At 45.3% G+C, this 18,311-nt stretch overlaps 1 protein-coding gene across 2 annotated transcripts in view; it reads right to left on the bottom strand.

Annotated features, from left to right (window-relative positions):
- Positions 1–18,311, bottom strand: part of WDR70 (WD repeat domain 70) — a 136,408-nt gene that overhangs the window by 51,892 nt on the left and 66,205 nt on the right. For both annotated transcript variants that reach the window (XM_066617367.1, XM_066617368.1), the window contains exon 9: positions 6,190–6,364. In XM_066617367.1, the coding sequence (XP_066473464.1) occupies positions 6,190–6,364 (175 nt within the window). The remainder of the gene's footprint in view (positions 1–6,189; positions 6,365–18,311) is intronic.

Below are 18,311 nucleotides of genomic sequence, written 5' to 3'. Positions count from 1 at the left end.
CAGGTAGGAGGTACCCACAGAGAACAATGTGGAAGGGAAAAACAGCAGCAAATTGCAACTCCTGTCACCCCTACCCCCCCCCACACTACCCAATCCCCCATGATGGAGCAAAGGATATATACTACATTTTGCAGTCAATCATAATATACCAACTCTAGTATATAAGCCCCTGTCAGGGAAACCACAGGTCAGATTATACGTGATATGGGGCCATATCTCTCTGGTCCCCCAAACGGAGCACTCTGAACAAACAACTACTTGTCCTTCACAACATGTATGGCAAGAGAGTTTGTTAAACACTCATCTTCTCAGAATTCTTATTGCTTGTAATCTGCCCCAGGAGGATGCCACACACAAGCACCCAACTGGAACCTCTACCTCATCACTCCAACCATGGAAGTAAACACAATGCACTGCACACAGGTATGCAAAGAGAGGGAGGGAACTCCATGCCACCACATATGGATGCTGTATCTCTGTCTCTACACTCCCCCCCCCCCACTTTTCTGACTCTTCAGGATTAGTAAATGTTTGTTTCCGCACTGTCCAACGAACACTTGAGACAACAGATATGGGAGAAAGGGCCACTTTATTTAGCAGTTACAGCAGAAAAGGAGGCTGAGACCTGCAGCATCTGAGGCAGCGAAAGCCCCCTGTGGTGCGGAGGCGGGACCTCTAGGCGGTACCAGAACACCTCTGCCCCCCAGGCAGGCATGCACCTGACTCCAATTCACACCCCGTTGTTGGGCGGCACATTTCATCCATGTCTGTCCCTTAAGGGGAAGGCAGCTGGACCGTGGGTTGCGCCACCTCGAGCTGCAGAGCCTCTGAGGTGTGCCCCACGGTCCTGGCCAGGGCACTGTCTACGTCCTCGTGCCGCCGAGCCCCTGAGGACTGAAATTGGGTTCTGCCCTGCCTATGCTGCCTGAAGGTGCATGCCCCGTCCCATTCACGCCTCCTAGCCTGCTATTCCCACGGTGCCCACGTGCAAAGGAGGAAGAGGGCTGGGTATTGCGCCTTTTAAAAGGCCCGACGTAGCTGCCAGCCCCAGCCCCTTTCCACTCCCCATTGGGAGGAGACTCTCGTGTCCCAGGCCAGGCCAAACAAACTCTGATCACCCTTCAATTGGGCGATCGGGAGTCTCTGCTATCAACTTTATTGCTCAACCATTCCTGTTAAACAGGGAGTGTTCAATAATGCTTTAATGAAGCATATATAAGGACAGTTGTGCCCCCTCTGTATACACTGTTAGTTGAAACACCGGAACAGTTACATGCAAAGTCTTGAAGAGTTATAAAAAGCTGTGCACTGAAGAAAAGCACGTGTCACAATATCTTGGTTCACCTTTTTATCTTCTTGTGACAACATGTTGTCATCTTTCCTTAATTAAAATGTTAGCGAACTAGGAATTTTTACCAGATGAATACTCCAGACCAGGGGTGCCCAAACCCCAGCCCTGGGGCCACTTGCGGCCATCGAGGCCTCTCAATGTGGCCCTCAGGGAGCCCCCAGTCTCCAATGAGCCTCTGTCCCTCTGGAGATTTGTTGGAGCCCGCACTGGCCCGATGCATCTGCTCTCAGTGTGAGGGCGACTGTTTGACCTCTAATGAGCTGTGGGATGAGGGCTTCCTCCACTGCTTGCTGTTTCACTCAGTGATGCAGTAGCGGCAGCAAAGGAAAGGCCAGGCTTGCTTTGTGCAAGGCCTTTTACAGGCCTTGAGTTATTTCACGACCTTCAATCATTCATGTAAGTTCATCTTTAATATAGTTATTTATGTAAACTTATATAAATTTATTCAAATTTTAAATGTAAATTAATTATTCTCTGGGAAGGAAGGGCTGGCATTCCTAAAGCTGGGATGCCCCCCTCCTGGGAGATAGGATTTGGACCATGATGAATGGATATTCCTCCCATGTTGGGGGGGGGGGGGCGTCCCTTCCTGTCCCAGTTCCAATCCAGCTTCCAGGAGTTAGGATGGACCTCAGTCGTGCTCCCGCACGGCCCCTCTTGATCTCATTGATTTCATCTCAGAATGGGGAGGGGGTGGATTCCCCCCTGCATGACACCGAATACAGGCTCTGAGCAGCAACCAGAGCACTCCGGCTGCCAGGGGGCTGCTTCAGGACAGCACTGCCTCCTCTCCGCATTGCAAGCCAGCTGGAGGGGCAAGCAGTGGCAGCAGGGGACGGATGCAAGCACCCCCTTGTGCACGGAGGCAGCAGAGACCCGTGCCCGCAGTGGAGCCTCCATGGCAGAGCAGGCGGCAGTGGAGCTTCGGCCACGTGGCAGGCGCCATCTTGGAGCCCTCGCCCTCCCGCACGGGAGGACTCACGGCCAAGGCAGGGAGGCAGAGGAGTGAGCTGAAGGCTCTGTGCCTCAGAGTAAAGGAGTGCCTCAGCAGCCGCCACTTCCCCCCTTAGTGGCAGCGGAGCGGCAGCCCAGGCAACGAGGCGGCAGCAGCAGCAGGCGGTGGGGCTTCCCCCAGGGCGCTGTCACTCTCTTCCCACGGGGCAGCGCGCGGTGCAGAGAGCAGGCGGGATGGGAACTGAGACCCACATATCCTGTCCTCCCCCAAGCGCCCCAGTCCCCAGGGAGACCCCCCTCAGGGGAAGGGGGAAGGGCACTCGAGCGCATGCTCCGCTGACCCTTTCCCCAATTTCCACCTTCCCTGTCTTCCAGCGCCATGTGGCCCCATGGAGGACGGGAACCTGCAGCGACAGTGGCTGCAGCTCCTCGGCAGAAGGGGGGAGTACCAGGCAGAGCCATCCGGTGCCTCAGACGCCACAACTGGTCTGGTATATCCCAGCAGTAGGAATGCCAGCCCTTCCTTCCCAGAGAAAGAGGAATTTCTTACCTGAGAATTCCAGTTCTGGGAAAGGAAGGGTGGCATTCCACCCACCGCTTCTCCAGCTCGGGGGTACACTCTTAGCCAGGCTCCCCCACAGGGGACATCTCTCCTCCCTTTCCGCCAGGAGCGGGACAGTTTTATCATTGTCTAGCTGTTATCCTTATGTTGTAGCTGTGCAACTACAGTTGGATAGGTTTCCTACCAAGCAATCCTCACAGTGGATACGCCACACGTCACGGGACAGACTACAGCAGAGGATCAGGGGGGCATTCGGGGTTCTTTCCTGCTTATCGAGTCCAGACTGGGACAGGAAGGGACGCCCCCCAATGTGGGAGGAGTATCCATTCATCATTGTCCAAATCCTGCCTCCCAGGAGGAGGGGCATCGCAGCAGTAGGAATGCCACCCTTCCTTTCCCAGAACTGGAATTGTCATGTATGAAATTCCTGCTTTTTTCCCCGGCCACCGACACATTGTCAGAGAGATGATGTGGCCCTCCTCCCCAAAACTTTAGACACCCCTGCTCCAGACGTTAAGGGAAACAAAACAGGGGAAGGTAGTCTGAGACTCTGAACATAGCAGTGTTGGGCCTTTTCTTCCATTACTTTAAGCCATGTTCCCATAATTACTTGGCTTTTGCTTACATGTGCATACATGCACTTTTACTTTCAAAGCTGCTCTACATGGCTCAAGTCAGGTCAGCAATACAGTTGTTTTGAGAGGTTTTTTCCTCTCTTTTCATCTTAACTTTGACTGTGCATTCACCTGGTTCAGGCCTAAACTGCCTATCTGCCCTGTTTACTTTAGAACAAAAAACAAAAACACGCACCATAAATCTTTTCCCCTTTTAGCAGAGCTATCACCTGTCTCTGGCAGCAGATTCAATTGCATGAGGAGAGGATATTCAATTTTAGTCATCTTGCTGTTTTAGTGATCTTGAAAATAAGCATACAACTCCCCCCCCCCAATCATATTTACATAGTAAATCCTCATCACAAGTTTCTCCATAACATGGTTGCTTAGTTTGAAGAATATGGTTACATTCTTCCCAACAGCTTCTATGCAGTTCGACCACAGAGATAATTTGTGCTGATCTTGAAACTCTCCCTCAGTGGTTCCCAACCTTTAGGAGCCTGTGGACCACTTAGGCAGACATTGGAATTGTTGTGGATCACATGCAACCCCTTTCCATTCCCACCACACAAAACAGTACAATTCAAATTTGGTTGCCCATGGGGGAGCACTCAGCAAGACACTGGAAATGCCAGCTACTGGGGGTCCATTCTCCGTGCTCTCTGATTGTCCATGGGGAAGCATTTCACTTAGTGAGTGCTCCTCCACAGACTACCAGAAAGGGTGAAGCATGGACCTTCCCGCAGCTGGCACATCAGTAAGCTTTGGATTACCAGATATGGCAGAGAACTGACGACCTACAGCCATAGCTGACACTTCAGTGGTCTGTGAGGCAGCATTCACTGACACACTAGAAGTGATCAAAGGCGATCATATTTTTCCCCCCAAGACTTCAGGAACAATTTCTCAGGGTCTCATAGACTACCTGTGGTCCCTGGACTGCAGGTTGGAAACTACTGCTCTACCTGAATGTTTTTGGCCTCAATTCAAAATATTCTCTAAAGCCAATGCAGCTGGAAGCCAATCTACTTCCATATGAACCTGCCCATCTACTGAGATCAAATAGAGGGCTTGCTCTAAGCACCTCTGACTTCAAAGGTGAGGCGGGTTGAAATGCAATACAAGGCCTCCTCATTTATAGCACCCCTCCTCTGTAATTTAGCACCATTCTGTCTTTCTTTAGGATGGAAACATTATTTTTCTCTTTTATTTAATTCCCCCATTAGTTGTTCTGCTCTAGTTTTGATGTTTTTCTCACTGATTTGGATTATTCTTATTTTTTGGACTGATGTTTTTATGATTTTACATAAGTCACCTTGGATGAAGAAAATGGAAAGACTGGGTATAAAAGTTTAAAGTAAAATAAAAAAGAGAAAGAAGGATTTCTATGAACAATTTAGAAGTCATGTAGCTTGGCACTGAAATGTCAACCTATTTACTTTTAACACTGTTTTACATGAGAAAGGAGGGAGAGATGAGTTGAGAAGGGTCACATCAATTTAAATATCCGGCCACAAGTCCACACGTATGTTAATCCAGTTTCCTTCTAACTTTGAGTGTCATCTCTTTATTTCTATCATTATTTCCATTATAAACCTAGTAAAACTTCCTAATGACAAGGAGCTTTAGAAGTTATCCAAAGCATAAACTTGTTCCAACAGAATAATTTTTTTTGCAGAGACTGGCTTTCATCACTTACGTAGCTGTTGATGTAACTGTAGACCCTACTCAAATATTAAGGTTCCTAGTGTAGATTTAACAACTTCTAATAGTCTGCTTATTCATATATTTTCCCATATGAACTTCTGTGTATCTTAAAAATGACATAACACACTGCTGTGTGGGTGGACTTTTCCAGGTGTTTATGAACAAGCGGAGAATGTCAGAGACATCCCCCCAACAGATTTTGTGCAAGCACACTGCTACAACTAGAACATCAGTTAATGGTCAAGCTGCAGATGTTCCTTGACATTTGCTAAAGCCTCTGTGTCAACTAAAGATAATTCAGTTGGTAAATAACTACATACATACAGAGGTACAGAGAAAAACTACATTTCTAAATAGCATAGCCAAAACATAGTTAACTATTCTAAACCCAAATGTATATAAACTATGAAGAGTGACTCATGCACAACAGCTGCCATGGTGCTGGGTGAAGTTTCTTGCTATGCTAATTTAACTTCTGAAGGGAGACAATGATTTTTATAATGGGAAAGATAATCAACTGAATTCATCAATTAATTGAATCAATCAAGCCCAAATTTGTAGATATGTTCTAGTTCAGCTACTTCACACTGTAGCCTCCCTTTGAAGAGTTTGAAGTATGGAGAAGCAGATTATTCTAGAAGACTGAAATTTTATCTGCCACAGTTTATAATAGTGTTCTCTGAATTATTTATAGCTTACAAAGGGAAAAACTTAAATTTATGAAGACAGTGTATAGAAGTTGGCACATTTTTCACAGAGAACTTCTTCATCCTAAGATGGAAAACCTATAAAAAATTGCTTTATTTTATTTCACACTGCTCAAAAAGAATAGGTAGCTGTACTAATTGCATTTGGTTGGGAACAAAGTGATAGGTGCTGAGGTGGCAAAGTTGAAAAGAATGACAAAAATGCAAAAGGGAAAAAGGATCAGTCCTAATGGATTTCACGGAGGTATAAATCTAGCATTTCACATTTGATCTATGAAAAAGATGACCACTTACATTCATATTCCTGTCCCAGATCTGGATGGATCCATCCTGGCAGCCAGCTGCAATGAGTTTACCATCTCTGCTATACGTGCAGCTTGTGGGAATCACTCGTTTACCTTGAGCTGTCCGTGGTTTAAATACACCTTTGTGTTTTTTGTCATTGGTAACATCCCACGTTCTCACCGTTCTAGTAAGACACCAAAACAAATGATGCTTTAAGAACAGAGGGGAAATAGATTAAAGGGAAAAAATGCAACTTAATCACTTGCAAATGCCTTCTTTTCAGTACAATGCCCCAAAAAGGACAACTCTCAATTTATGCAATTATTATTCATATGCCCAGTGTCCAAAGCCTGTGAATGCTGTATATAACAAATCAAAACAAAAAGAGATTGGGATAAAGTTTCTAATAAATTCATTTTACAAATGATTTTGTTTCAGATCTCCCCGTAATAATACATTTTAAACTGAGACCTCTATTCAGCCCTAAGTCTGATAATATGTGTGTGTACACACAGGTGGGACCTCAGTATTCACTGATTTGATTCACCACTGATACTAAGGTTCACCTTTAAAAGCCTTGTAACAAGGAAAACAGCACCAAAATTAAATTTCCTACCTTCACGCTGTTAAATAATTATAATTTCATTCCACTAGATTTCATTATTCACTCCATCTAGTGATTGAATATGGTATAGTGTCAACAATGTTGATACAGAGACTTCACTCTGGCGCTTCTGGTCGTATCAAATTGTCCTCGTGTGGCGATTTGTCTGGGGAGGTTTCCCTGAATAAAGCAGTAAAGCAGGGTTGCGTGCTTGCCCCCACACTGTTTAATTTATATGTTAATGATTTCGCCACCCACTTGCATGAGGTTGACACTCACTGCTCTAAACTTGGCTCCATAAAAGTCCCTGTACTGCTCTATGCAGATGATATAGTTCTGCTCTCCCGAACCAGAACTGATTTACGGCACCTGGTTCAATCTAGTTTTATCTATTTTGAGCAGAACAAGCTCTCTGTAAACTGCAAAAAGTCCAAAATCATGGTATTCGGTAGATCATGGAAACCCCAACTCTGGACTTTAATGGCAAAGTGACCAAGCAAGTAAAGGAATTCAGGTATTTGGGTATTCTGTTTCATTACAGACTCTCTTGGAGAGCACCAGCAGGCGAGGATTCAGGCTGCAAAATTGTCTACACAGGCCATTGCATGCTTTTTCTATGCATGGGGCAATTCATGCATCCCTTTCGCCCTGCAAATTTTTAATGCTAAGGTTAAGACCCAAATTTTATACGGAATACCTATCTGGATGTCCGCATTTGGTGCCAGTGTTGAGAGGATCCAGTCACGGTTTTTATATAAAATATTTGCCCTACTACGCTGCGTTCCATACGCAGTATTATGTTTGGAAGCGAGCTAGCACAAATTAGAAACCATGGCCTAGGTTAGTATCTGCAAATTCTGGTTAAGGGTTTGCTATGCACCTGAGCAGGATATTCTGCTTAGAGGCTTATTAACTGACCCAACATTCTCCCCAGGCCTGTCATTGTTTCTTAAAAAGGTTCAGGCCATAGGTCTCTCAGCAGATCTGTTAGGAGCCCTCTCTCCAGAGCTGGCATTTAAAACATTGAAAACCCAACTGGAGGATATAGAGCAGCAAGAGCTGTTTGCAGACGCATTCACCACTCCAGTTTTCACTTTTTCCAATCCTGGATAAATGGCCCGCTTACTTATACTTCCTATTCAACTCACAGGAACGGAGAGCCTTCTCACTGGCACGCTGCAATGTTATGCCATCTAATTTTACTTTGGGGAGATACAATGGCCTGAGTGTGCAAGCAAGGGCATGTAGTTGCAACTCTCTGGACATTGAATTTCCTCCGCATATGATCCTAACTTGCAAACGGTTTGACAATCTGCGTTCGCAGTTGCTCAAGCCACTTTTGTCCTCTGTACGTGGGTCGGAGGACCTTGTGTTACATTATCTGCTATTAGGATGTTTTATTTTATGCCAATAAAAGGTTCCTGAATCTGAATCGGTATAGTGTCTATACTAATGCATTCTGGGGCAACAATGGCAGAGCAAGAAACCTGAAATTTAAAACTATTTTCCACTGATATGGTATCCACTATTTATTTTTTTTAATCCTCTGCGGGTTCCAGAACCCCTTGCTATTCATGCCAGCTGTCTGGAGTTGACTCCTCATATTCTATTGAAAACATGTTGTCTATGCACAGTATCTTACACATAACTTGCCTGCCTTAAGTTCACAGCAACATGAAGAGAGCCTGCCTATGCACAGTAGGTACACATGTAGGTCTATTCACACCTTCTGGATATGTGGGCTTGGAACCTGGAACAGCAGCCATGATCTCATTCTCCCTCTCCCACCACACTGCAATTTACTGAAGACTGTTCGCCATCTGCTGTTCCGGCATTGCTCCGTATCTGTGGGGATTCTGTTCTGGAGCACACTGCGGATATATGAATCTTCAGACACTGGGGATGCCACCCACATTCCAGAGGCAAAGAAGCTGTTCTTCTCAGAATGACGGAAAATAGCAAAAAAAATGTTACTTCTGGTTTCTCTGTGAAAACCAGAAGCAACTTTTTAATGCCTTATAAGGCACTTCACACACACACACACACACACACACACACACACACACACACAATACACCCATCTAGTTAAATGGCCATAAATGTTAAAAATAGCACTACAGTGTCTATACTCTGGTGGGTGTGGGAAATATGTCCACCCATAAGTCTAACCAGGGTATCATCCTGGCTGTGCTTCTTAATGAATGCTTTTTGATTATACATGCATGCAACAGGCTGAAGCCTAAAAAAGCAGGTTCCCTTGGTTCTTCTCACAAATCTAGCCATCACAATGTCAATTTAAAACTTATTGAAGGGGATTCACGCCAGTGTAATGGCCAGGCAATCGGCCATTTTGGCAGCCTGGAGAGCCAATTGGTTGTTTTTTTCACTCCAACAGGCCCGTGAATTCAGTAAAAACTGTAGGCGGGGCATTGTAGAGGGGGAAGTCTCCAGTTTGGAACAGACAGAACTGAGTTGAAGGGTTCAGAAATAATTCAAGGCTCTTAACATACTGTATATTTGACAATGATAAACTGATGAATAACCTTTCCTTTTAGAGTTACATTTTTCCCACAGCCCATTTCATAAGTGACTTCTCAAAGAAAAAATTAATGACACACCTTGGCTTTTAATATATTTTTCAGAAATACATGTAAACAGTTGAGGGTGAGGGAAGAGCAAGGAGGATTGAAATACAGGTGGAGTAGTATTGCACGCAAAAGAATTCTACCATCTCAGAATGCTGAATTTCTTCCAGATTATAATTCAAAAGCCTTCTGGCGTGCAATGCATTAAAACATTTTAATATTTGGCAGGCCAATGATATCATTAATTATAAAGGAGAATCAATTAAATCTTTGGGCAAAGCTCATTTGTTTTCAGACTATACAAACAATAGCTAAGATCCAAGTATACAGAACTTGTTGAGTCTCTTGCCAAGAACAATGCTACTGTATCAAGGCAGCCATCTTCTGAGAAGATAAGACTGTATGAGTGGGGACCAAGAGCAGAGTTTCCAGCAGGTTTTATAAAAGCAAACAGGACATACGGAATGAACAAACCACACTCTAGTTTAGCAAAACCATACAAACTATTTGATAATTAAGTGCCAAAGTGTTGTTTGGACTGGCCAAATGGAAAAGTCTCCTGTAGCTCATAAATGCTTTTTTTTGGTACAGATTGCACAATTTCTATAGATTTCAACTATTGATATGAAATGTGATCATATCCATTTGTAGTGATTGACTTTCCAGTTAACGGAAACCATCTCCAGTTGTTTTAACTGCCTACACAGTCAAAATGTTATCTCTGTTTATTTCAAAACATGGGGGGGTGGGGTGCATTTCTACCCATGAACTTGGTGCTGCGTGCCTGCCAAAAGAGCAAGGTCCAGAGCAGTAACATGGGTATTTGGCGGACTGATGGCAGATTCACCAGCCAGGAAGGCCACACTTTTGATTGAACTATGTAATCAATCCTCTTTCCTTAACTGATCTATGGAATTCAGTGCTCTAAATCTGAATGGAGGCTTGTATACTCCTTAAATTCAAATGCAGTATTCACAGCTCCAAAATTCAAATGGAATCTACAAGACTACAAATCCTGTGAGAACAGCAGATTTGACGCCTTTTAACTTAAGCCACCTCCTAGAGTTTCCTGACTTTGGGAGAAACAACCTTTAGAAAACAAAGAAAAGTTTTGCACTTCCATCAGCCCCATGATGGAGCCCAATCACAGAGGCATGCTAAACAAGCCAAAAGACCTCCAAACTAGTCACTGTAACCTCAACAGCATGAAAAAAGGCAGATCCCAGCAGGGAACCTGAAGCAGCCATAGAGAAACCCTAGTTGAGTCACCCCATACACGGCATCCATTACCCTGCCTTGCTGACTATGGATCATGAATTTGCTGGTGCTGCATGAAGTCCACTCCAGACACCATTCAAGAAGAATCATGCCAGCTAGCACCCAGGATCTGTAACCCAGGATCAGTAACACTCTGCTCCTGTTTGCTTTCCAGTCTCTCCCTTCACCCCCCTTTCTGAGTACAACCTAAGCTGTTGAGCCTGCATGGACTGCTCAGCAAATTTTGTGGGTCGCTTCTTTCCAAGAACCCCTTTCCTTCAGAGAAGTAGTGTGGCTCTTTTGCCCTGCTTCTCCCCGAGATTAATAGCCCAATCCAATACTTCCTAGCACCCAGGGCTGAAGCAGTGTTGAAATGGATACCACTGCATCCCGTGAGGCTAGGAAGCAGCACCAGGACTATTCAGAGTAAGGGAGCTTATGCTCCCTTATCCCATGTAATCCCCAGGCGGCCCTGATGGGTCTCCTTGGATGTGTGACTGCTATTGAGCGGGTGCAGATTTGTGGAGATCTGTACTGGGTTTCCTGGGCTGGGAGCAGGATTAGGATATGGCCACAGGTCCTGTTGCCATCTCCGCTCCGCTCCCCCTGCCATGCCTTCCCCCCAGCCCAGAGTAACTCCCTCCCCTCTACCCAGACTTACCACTCCACTGCCTGGTGCTCGTCTGGAGCTCTGGGCAGCGGTCTTACATCTAGCGCAGACTGTCGCAGGCATGCTTTACGGCGTGTTTGCAACACTGCATGCCAGCGCTGTGCTGGCATGAGCCCATCTGGATTGGGCTGTAAGGCTACTGCCAAACTACCTGCAAAGGCTTGCCCTCTTTCTGTCTTTCACCCCTCTTTCACTTAAGAAGGCTTGTGTAGTGGAATTCTGTTTTGCCAGATTCCCAGCTCCGCCTGGAGAATTATGCCCACTTTGAGCTAATTAGCTCCCCTTCTTTCCCCAAGAATGACCCTAGTTCTGCCCTGCAGCACCCCACAACCAGGGTAGCTAGCCTATTCCACCCGCAAAGGTCTTCTTTCCTCCCCTCTCCTGTCAGCAGCTCCTCCCAACATTACAGCAGCATGTTGGTCCTCAGCAAGTCTTGGGCGTGGCAGCCAAACACCAATCTCAGTGTCTCCAGCAATCTGCTCCAGCAGTCTCCAAAGTCCATTCACCGCAGTTCCGGTAGTCCATTAGCCATCAGTTCCTCAGTCCATTAATCCAGTCTCTCCTTCCTCAAGCTTTCCTCCTTCTACTACCCACACCAAACTCTCCCTTCATCAGGTGCTTTTATGCCTGAGGGCCCTATTGCCTTCAAGTGGCTACAGCTGTGCAGCACACTCTCTGCTGAATGCCCAGGCCTTAACCCATAAAGGGGGCACTGATGACACCATCAGTGACACTGGTGACACTGATGACATCCTACCTCCTCACCAGATCTTCCGCAATTCCAATACAGCTCCCTTACTGACACAGCCCCTGCAATGCACCTGTCTCATGCTTCACAGAACAAGGAATGGTAACCTCTGCATAGCCTCAGCAAAGACTCAGTTTTTCCCCTTTCTCATCACTGTCTCATGCTTAGTCACACTGATGGCAGGCTTCACGTTTGTTGTATTCTCTCTTCTCTGGGGGAGCTTTTCGTTTTTGCACCTTTTGTTAAAGACTCAAGATAAGCTGAAATCAACTCCTACACTGCATGGAGCAGCTCTTAACTGCTATTGCAGCCGCAGACTCAGATTTAATGCCAGCAGGATGGTGCAGGGCTTCCTGTTGGAACAGCTTGTTCATGAGTTGCTGCAAACATGGTTTACAGCATGTTTGTGATGCTCTAGGTTGGTGCAGCAGCCACTGCACCGGCGTAAGGTAAGGTTAGGATTGCACTATAAATCTGGTAGCTGATTTGAAGTGCTTTCAATTCTCTTTGAACAGTTGACTTGGGAGGTACAGTGAGTTTGACACCAGTGCTCAATATCTAGGGTTCCAAGTCCCATCATGGTCAAGGCTTATATGGATGTAACCCTGGGGCTAGTAGGAGGGGATTTGACCTCCCACCACTCTCCTCCACATATTTTTTACAGTCATGCCTGCCCATGTTCATCCCTTATTTAAAACAACCTCTCTAAGGATGTAACTTTCCTTAGAGACAGAGAAGGTGACAAGTGAAAATAAATAAAATATAAAAAATATATAAGCTAACACACCAGCAGTTAATGGGTGGGAGACTGAAGCATTGTTAAACTATTTTACAAGAAAAGACTGAAAAAGGAATCTCTAGCTACTCTCCTTTTAATTGAATACACACTTAAAGCACATACACGGTTCAGAACAAAAGGAGGCTGGGGGGGAAGAAAAACCTTGCTTTGCAACCAACTAAACATCAGAAATATATCAAATTTAAACCCAGATTAAACACTGCACATGTAAATTCAGTGCTATACCTATGTCACAGGCAAGGAACCAAAGTTAGCTTTGAAAAGTCTGAAGGTCTAAACAGAATTACTCCTTAGCTGGAAGGACTGACACTTAATACACAATGCATACACATTTTACGTGTAACTGGTTTTTTAAAAGTGGTGGAGTCCACATCTGCAAAACAGATTTTGTGAAATGCATCTAAGTGCCAAAGAGTGATTCAAAGCAATTTTAAAAGGGATTGAAATGCTCTCTTGGAAGGTAATAGGAGTATATTCATGATTTGAGAATGTAAATAACTTCTGTTTACCTAAACAGCTGACTGTGTCATAGGGGTCAGTTTTAGGTGTTTGTTTGTTTTTTAATTTGTGCATTCCTTTTGATTTTATAAAGACTCATTACCAATACCATTCTAGTATGCCCTATAACCTGTAATGTACTGGGCAGACATAATAAAAAGAAAATACAGTATTATGTTAGCTTAACAGGATTGATAAGACTATATTATTTTATCTCTAAATGTAGATTTTTTTTCCCTAACATATTTTAATGAATCAGACCTACCATTCTATAGAACATGAACTGTTTTTCAGATGGCAAATGGTAAATCAATTTAAGCACCTTTGGAATTAGGAAACAGATGGAAGATTATAATGAACATGGAAAAGACAAGATGACAGGCGACTGGTGGATGCATGGGATTTAGGAGTGTGCAAAACAAGGAGGTGCTAAAATGTGACGGGAAGAGTAGTAGAGCAGACAATGCTGAACATACTTATACAGCCCTCTGTATCCTGCTCTATTCCACATCTAGAGTATCATCCTTTAGTAACCAAACTTGAACATTCAACTTTCAGAGATGGAGATGCTAAGCTTTTCCCTCTGAAAGGGACTATGTCAGTGGTTTTCAAACTCTCATGGAGAGTTTGAGCCACTGTAAGTGCTTGCAGGGATGGGGGCGAGGCAGCGGGGGTGGGGGGAGAGGCAGCAGCGCAATCCCCAGGATCGTGCCGCTCAGGGGGCTGCAGGGGCTTGGGTGAACTTACCCAAGCCTCCTGCAACCTCCCCGGGGTGCGGGGAGCCTGGTGCGACCTTTGGCAGGGCTCCCCGCAACAGTGAAAGTAAAAGCAGAGCGATCGCAGCCTGTCTCGGAAGTGGAGCGCGATCACTCTGCTTTCACTTTCACTGCTGCGGGGAGCCTTGCCAAAGGTCGCACCGGGCTCCCCGCACTCCGGGGAGGCTGCAGGAGGCTTGGGTAAGTGCACCCAAGCCCCTGCAGCCCCCTGAGTGGCGCAATCCTGGGGATCGCACCGCTGCCTCCTCCCTGCATCCAGGCTGCCCCCGCCCCTTAAGGGGGCAGAGGCTGGGGCCCACAGGCTGGAGCTTCGTGACATCCCAGTTTGAAAAGCCCTGAACTTTGAATTCTCTCCTAAACATCCCATAAAGACTCAACAGGGCAGACCACACTCCAGTTTAGCACATTTATACAAGCCATTTGATTTCCCAAGGATATGTATCATTATGTACCAAGAATGGTTTGGACTAGCCAAATGGCAAAGACTCCTGCAATTCATAAATGCATTTTGTACAGAATATACAACTTTTACAGGTTTCAATGAAATGTGTTAGCACCCATCTGAAATTATTGACCTTAATGAAACCCAATTCCTATTGCTTTAACACATAAGAACATAAGAACAGCCCCACTGGATCAGGCCATAGGCCCATCTAGTCCAGCTTCGTGTATCTCACAGCGGCCCACACCAGGAGTTCCAGGCAGTGTATTCCCTACCTACTGCTTCAGGAAGCCATTGGGGCAGTGTTAGTGTTTCTCATTTAAAAACAAAACAAAAATATATATACCTGCTTCAAGAAGCCTTTCGCTGTAGTTGTTATGCATTGAACACTTGGGACACAAAAGGTGGTCGAACTGGCAACAAAAGACTGAAGGGGGAAAACCCTAAAACAACAATAAAAGCCAGAGAAGCCTTCAATACTTGTTTGGTAACAGCTTCTCCAAGTAAACTATGTCCCCAAAAGCTACACATCTGAATGGAATTAAGAAAATTTAAACCAGGTTATTCAAGAAGAATCCATTCCCTACCATATGCAAAGCAGGTTAAAGAAAAACGCTGGAAGATTTTCCTTCCAAAGACAAAGTCTCAACTATTGCTAACTTACCCTTTGTGAAGCGTTTACTCAAAATAAGAACCCCTACTTAAGAAAAATCTGACATGTCTAACTCACTTCTAGTCTTTGAATCGGCCAACCAAATCTGACAAATTTTAGCTTCTCACAATAGGTTAAGAAGGCAAAGCAAGCAAAATGTTTGCATTCTGAACTTCCCATTCGTGCTTAGAGGCGAGAAAGTCTTGATGACAAATGTAATCAAACGCCAACATTTCACAAGAGGAAACTGGAAGGAGCAACCAGAGGTATAAATTTGGAGCTGGCTTGCAAGGAAGCCAGCTTTCCAGGCACAAGGAGATCCCAGTGACAAAGTAAACAGGAAGCAAACGGGTAAGGAAAGCGTCTGAGCAAGTAGATAAGTGCTAGATTTTATTTTATTATTCTTAGCCCAATCCTAAACAAATTCCTGTGCTGCAGTGCAGCGGGGCCAGTGCAGCACTGGAATTCTGGTTGCTGGAGGTCTCCTTGCTGGATTAGACCAAGGGCCCATGTAGTCCAGCTTTGAGTTTCCCATTGTGGTGCAACAACTGCCTCTGGAAAGCCTGCAAGCAGAAGAGGAAGGTACGCTTCTCTCCTGCCATTGCTCCCCTTGCAGCTGGTATTTACAGGCATATTCAGAGTGTGTGAATAGCCATCATGACTAGTTGCCTTTGATAGACCTGTCCTCATGCCAATAACAAACATTAAAAATAGCTTCATAAAAACAGTCATCATATGGCCTTACAGGCTTTTCTAAATAAAAATGTCTTCAGGCCTCGCTGGAAGGTTTAACACAGAGGATGCTGTCCTCAGCTCAAAGGGGAGAGAGTTCCATAACACAGGTGCCACCACTTAGAAGGCCCTGCTTCTGGCTGCCATTCCCCTAATCTCTCTCAATGGCAGCACAACCAACAAAGCCCCCTCCGTTGACCTAAAAGAACGGACCAGATTATATGGAAAAAGGCTGTCTCTCGAGTACGCTGGTCTCGAGCTGTTTAGGGCTTTAAAGGTAAAAACCATAATCTTGAATTGGGCCCAAAAATGAACCAGCAGCCGCTGGAGCAGCAGCATGACAGTCAAACTGTCAACCTCCAGCAACCACAGAAGCCGCCACATTCTGTACTACCAGTAATTTCCAGACCATCTTCATGGGCAGCCCCACTCAGAGCACGTTACAATAATCTAATCTTGATGTCCTTGTGGCATGGACCACCGTGGCCAGATCTGACTGAGGCAGGTATGACCATAGCTGGCGCACCAGCCGAAGCTGGGCAAAGGCACTCCTGGCTGCAGCCGACACCTGGGCATCCAGGAGCAGCTGTGAATCCAGGATAACCCCCAAGCTGCAAACCTGCTCTTTCATGGGGAATGCAATCCCATTCAGAGCAGGGAGATAATCCAGCACCCACATTGTGGATTTCTGCACCAGGAGAACCTGTGTCTTGTTGGGATTTAATTTCAGCTTGTTTGTCCTCATTCAGATCCCAACTGCCTCCAGACAGTGCTCCAAGACAGAGACAGCCACCCTGGTATCCGGTGGATAGGAAAGATAGAGCTGAATGTCATTAGCATATTGAAAACTATATCCAAACTGGATCTGAGTGCCAGCCGTGTGTGTGTGTGTGTGTGTGTGTGTGTGTGTGTGTGTGTGTGTGTGTGTGTGTGTGTGTGTGTGCGTGCGCGCGCGCGCGTGCGTGCGTGGGGATTCACACAGATGCCTCTGCAGGACTCCCCAAGCCTCCAAACAGTGAAAAACACAATCGAAAGCCACCTCAAGTTTTCATTTGAAAATCACTTCCAGTTTTCATTCAAAACCAGAAATGGTTTTCAACCATTTTTGTTTAACTGTTTTGGAGGCTTGGGAAGCCCTGCAGAGGCATCTGTGGGGCTCCCCACAACCCCTGGAGGCTGGCACTCCCTCAGGTAAGTTTAAAGGCCCCCTCCCATCCCTGGCCGCATTGTGATCCTGGGGATCACATTGCTGCCATAGCCCCTCCCCCCACACACTTACAATGTTCTTAACTCCTTGTAGGAGTTTGGGAAGCACTGGTCTAGAATAAATGAATCAATCTTAGAAACAGAGAAATAAGATGTGGCATGTTTCCTTCACTTGCTTGAGTTGTCCTGATGGGCCTGATTACTTAATCAGAAGGGAGAGCATTTAGCCCACTCTTTGATTATAGGAGGAGTTGAGTCAACATCAATTATCTCATAACCCTCTTGGCTGACTCCATGTTGCTTGGACAAATCCATCCAAGGCTGAAATGCAGACACAAGAGGTGAAGCAGGCATATTTCAGACAACAGGAAACTTCAGAAACAGTTTTCGAAAGCAACATCTGCCCTCTGATTCCAGCACTTGATACATCTGGTTGAAAGAAATGCTGCTGCTGAACATGCATGCCCACATGCACACATATATGTGCAAATGTGTGAATGAAAATCTGGGACTGATGTGCCATTTGTGCACTGCAGCTTTTCGAAAACTTCCAAGTTAACTCTTTTTTTTGAATTTTGATGCAGCTATATTGAAGGCCTATACATGCAACACAGTGATGTGGTTAAATCCTGAGATGCCAGGAAAAATTATACCACATCAGGTGGCAGGTGTTTCTTTTTCTTTCTATTTTATACTGCTCCTCATACGAAAAAATTCAAATATGAAACTAGCACAACAGGGATTAAGATTCTAATCCAGCTCAAAGCAATCTTTGTTGATCTAAGGTTGCCACTTGCAAAGAGATTTTCACATAGGGGAATACTTAAAAATGTGACAGCTGTACCTACAGTCTGAGGTACTACCATCCATGTTGCCTCCTAATTCCCACCTTGTTCTGCTGCAAACATGTATATACATGCGCACAAACGCAGAAGGAAGCATGATAGAATGCACTAATAGGGTCTTGTGTTTCTTTTTTCTTCCCAAAACTACCTTAATAGCATAAGAGCCACAGCAGAATGGTTCCTTTGTCCACCACTCCTTAACATCAAAGTCAATTGTTGAATGGAGTAGTCAGTGGTTCCTCCTATGTTACAGCTGCCCTTTCAACATCCAGCACAAGGCTAATATGGTAAAGAACTGCCAGTAGCAGAGTTCTCTG

This window comes from Tiliqua scincoides, chromosome 2 (assembly GCF_035046505.1).
Source record: "Tiliqua scincoides isolate rTilSci1 chromosome 2, rTilSci1.hap2, whole genome shotgun sequence".
Lineage (NCBI taxonomy): Eukaryota > Metazoa > Chordata > Lepidosauria > Squamata > Scincidae > Tiliqua > Tiliqua scincoides.
This window is presented reverse-complemented; position numbering and strand designations above follow the sequence as displayed.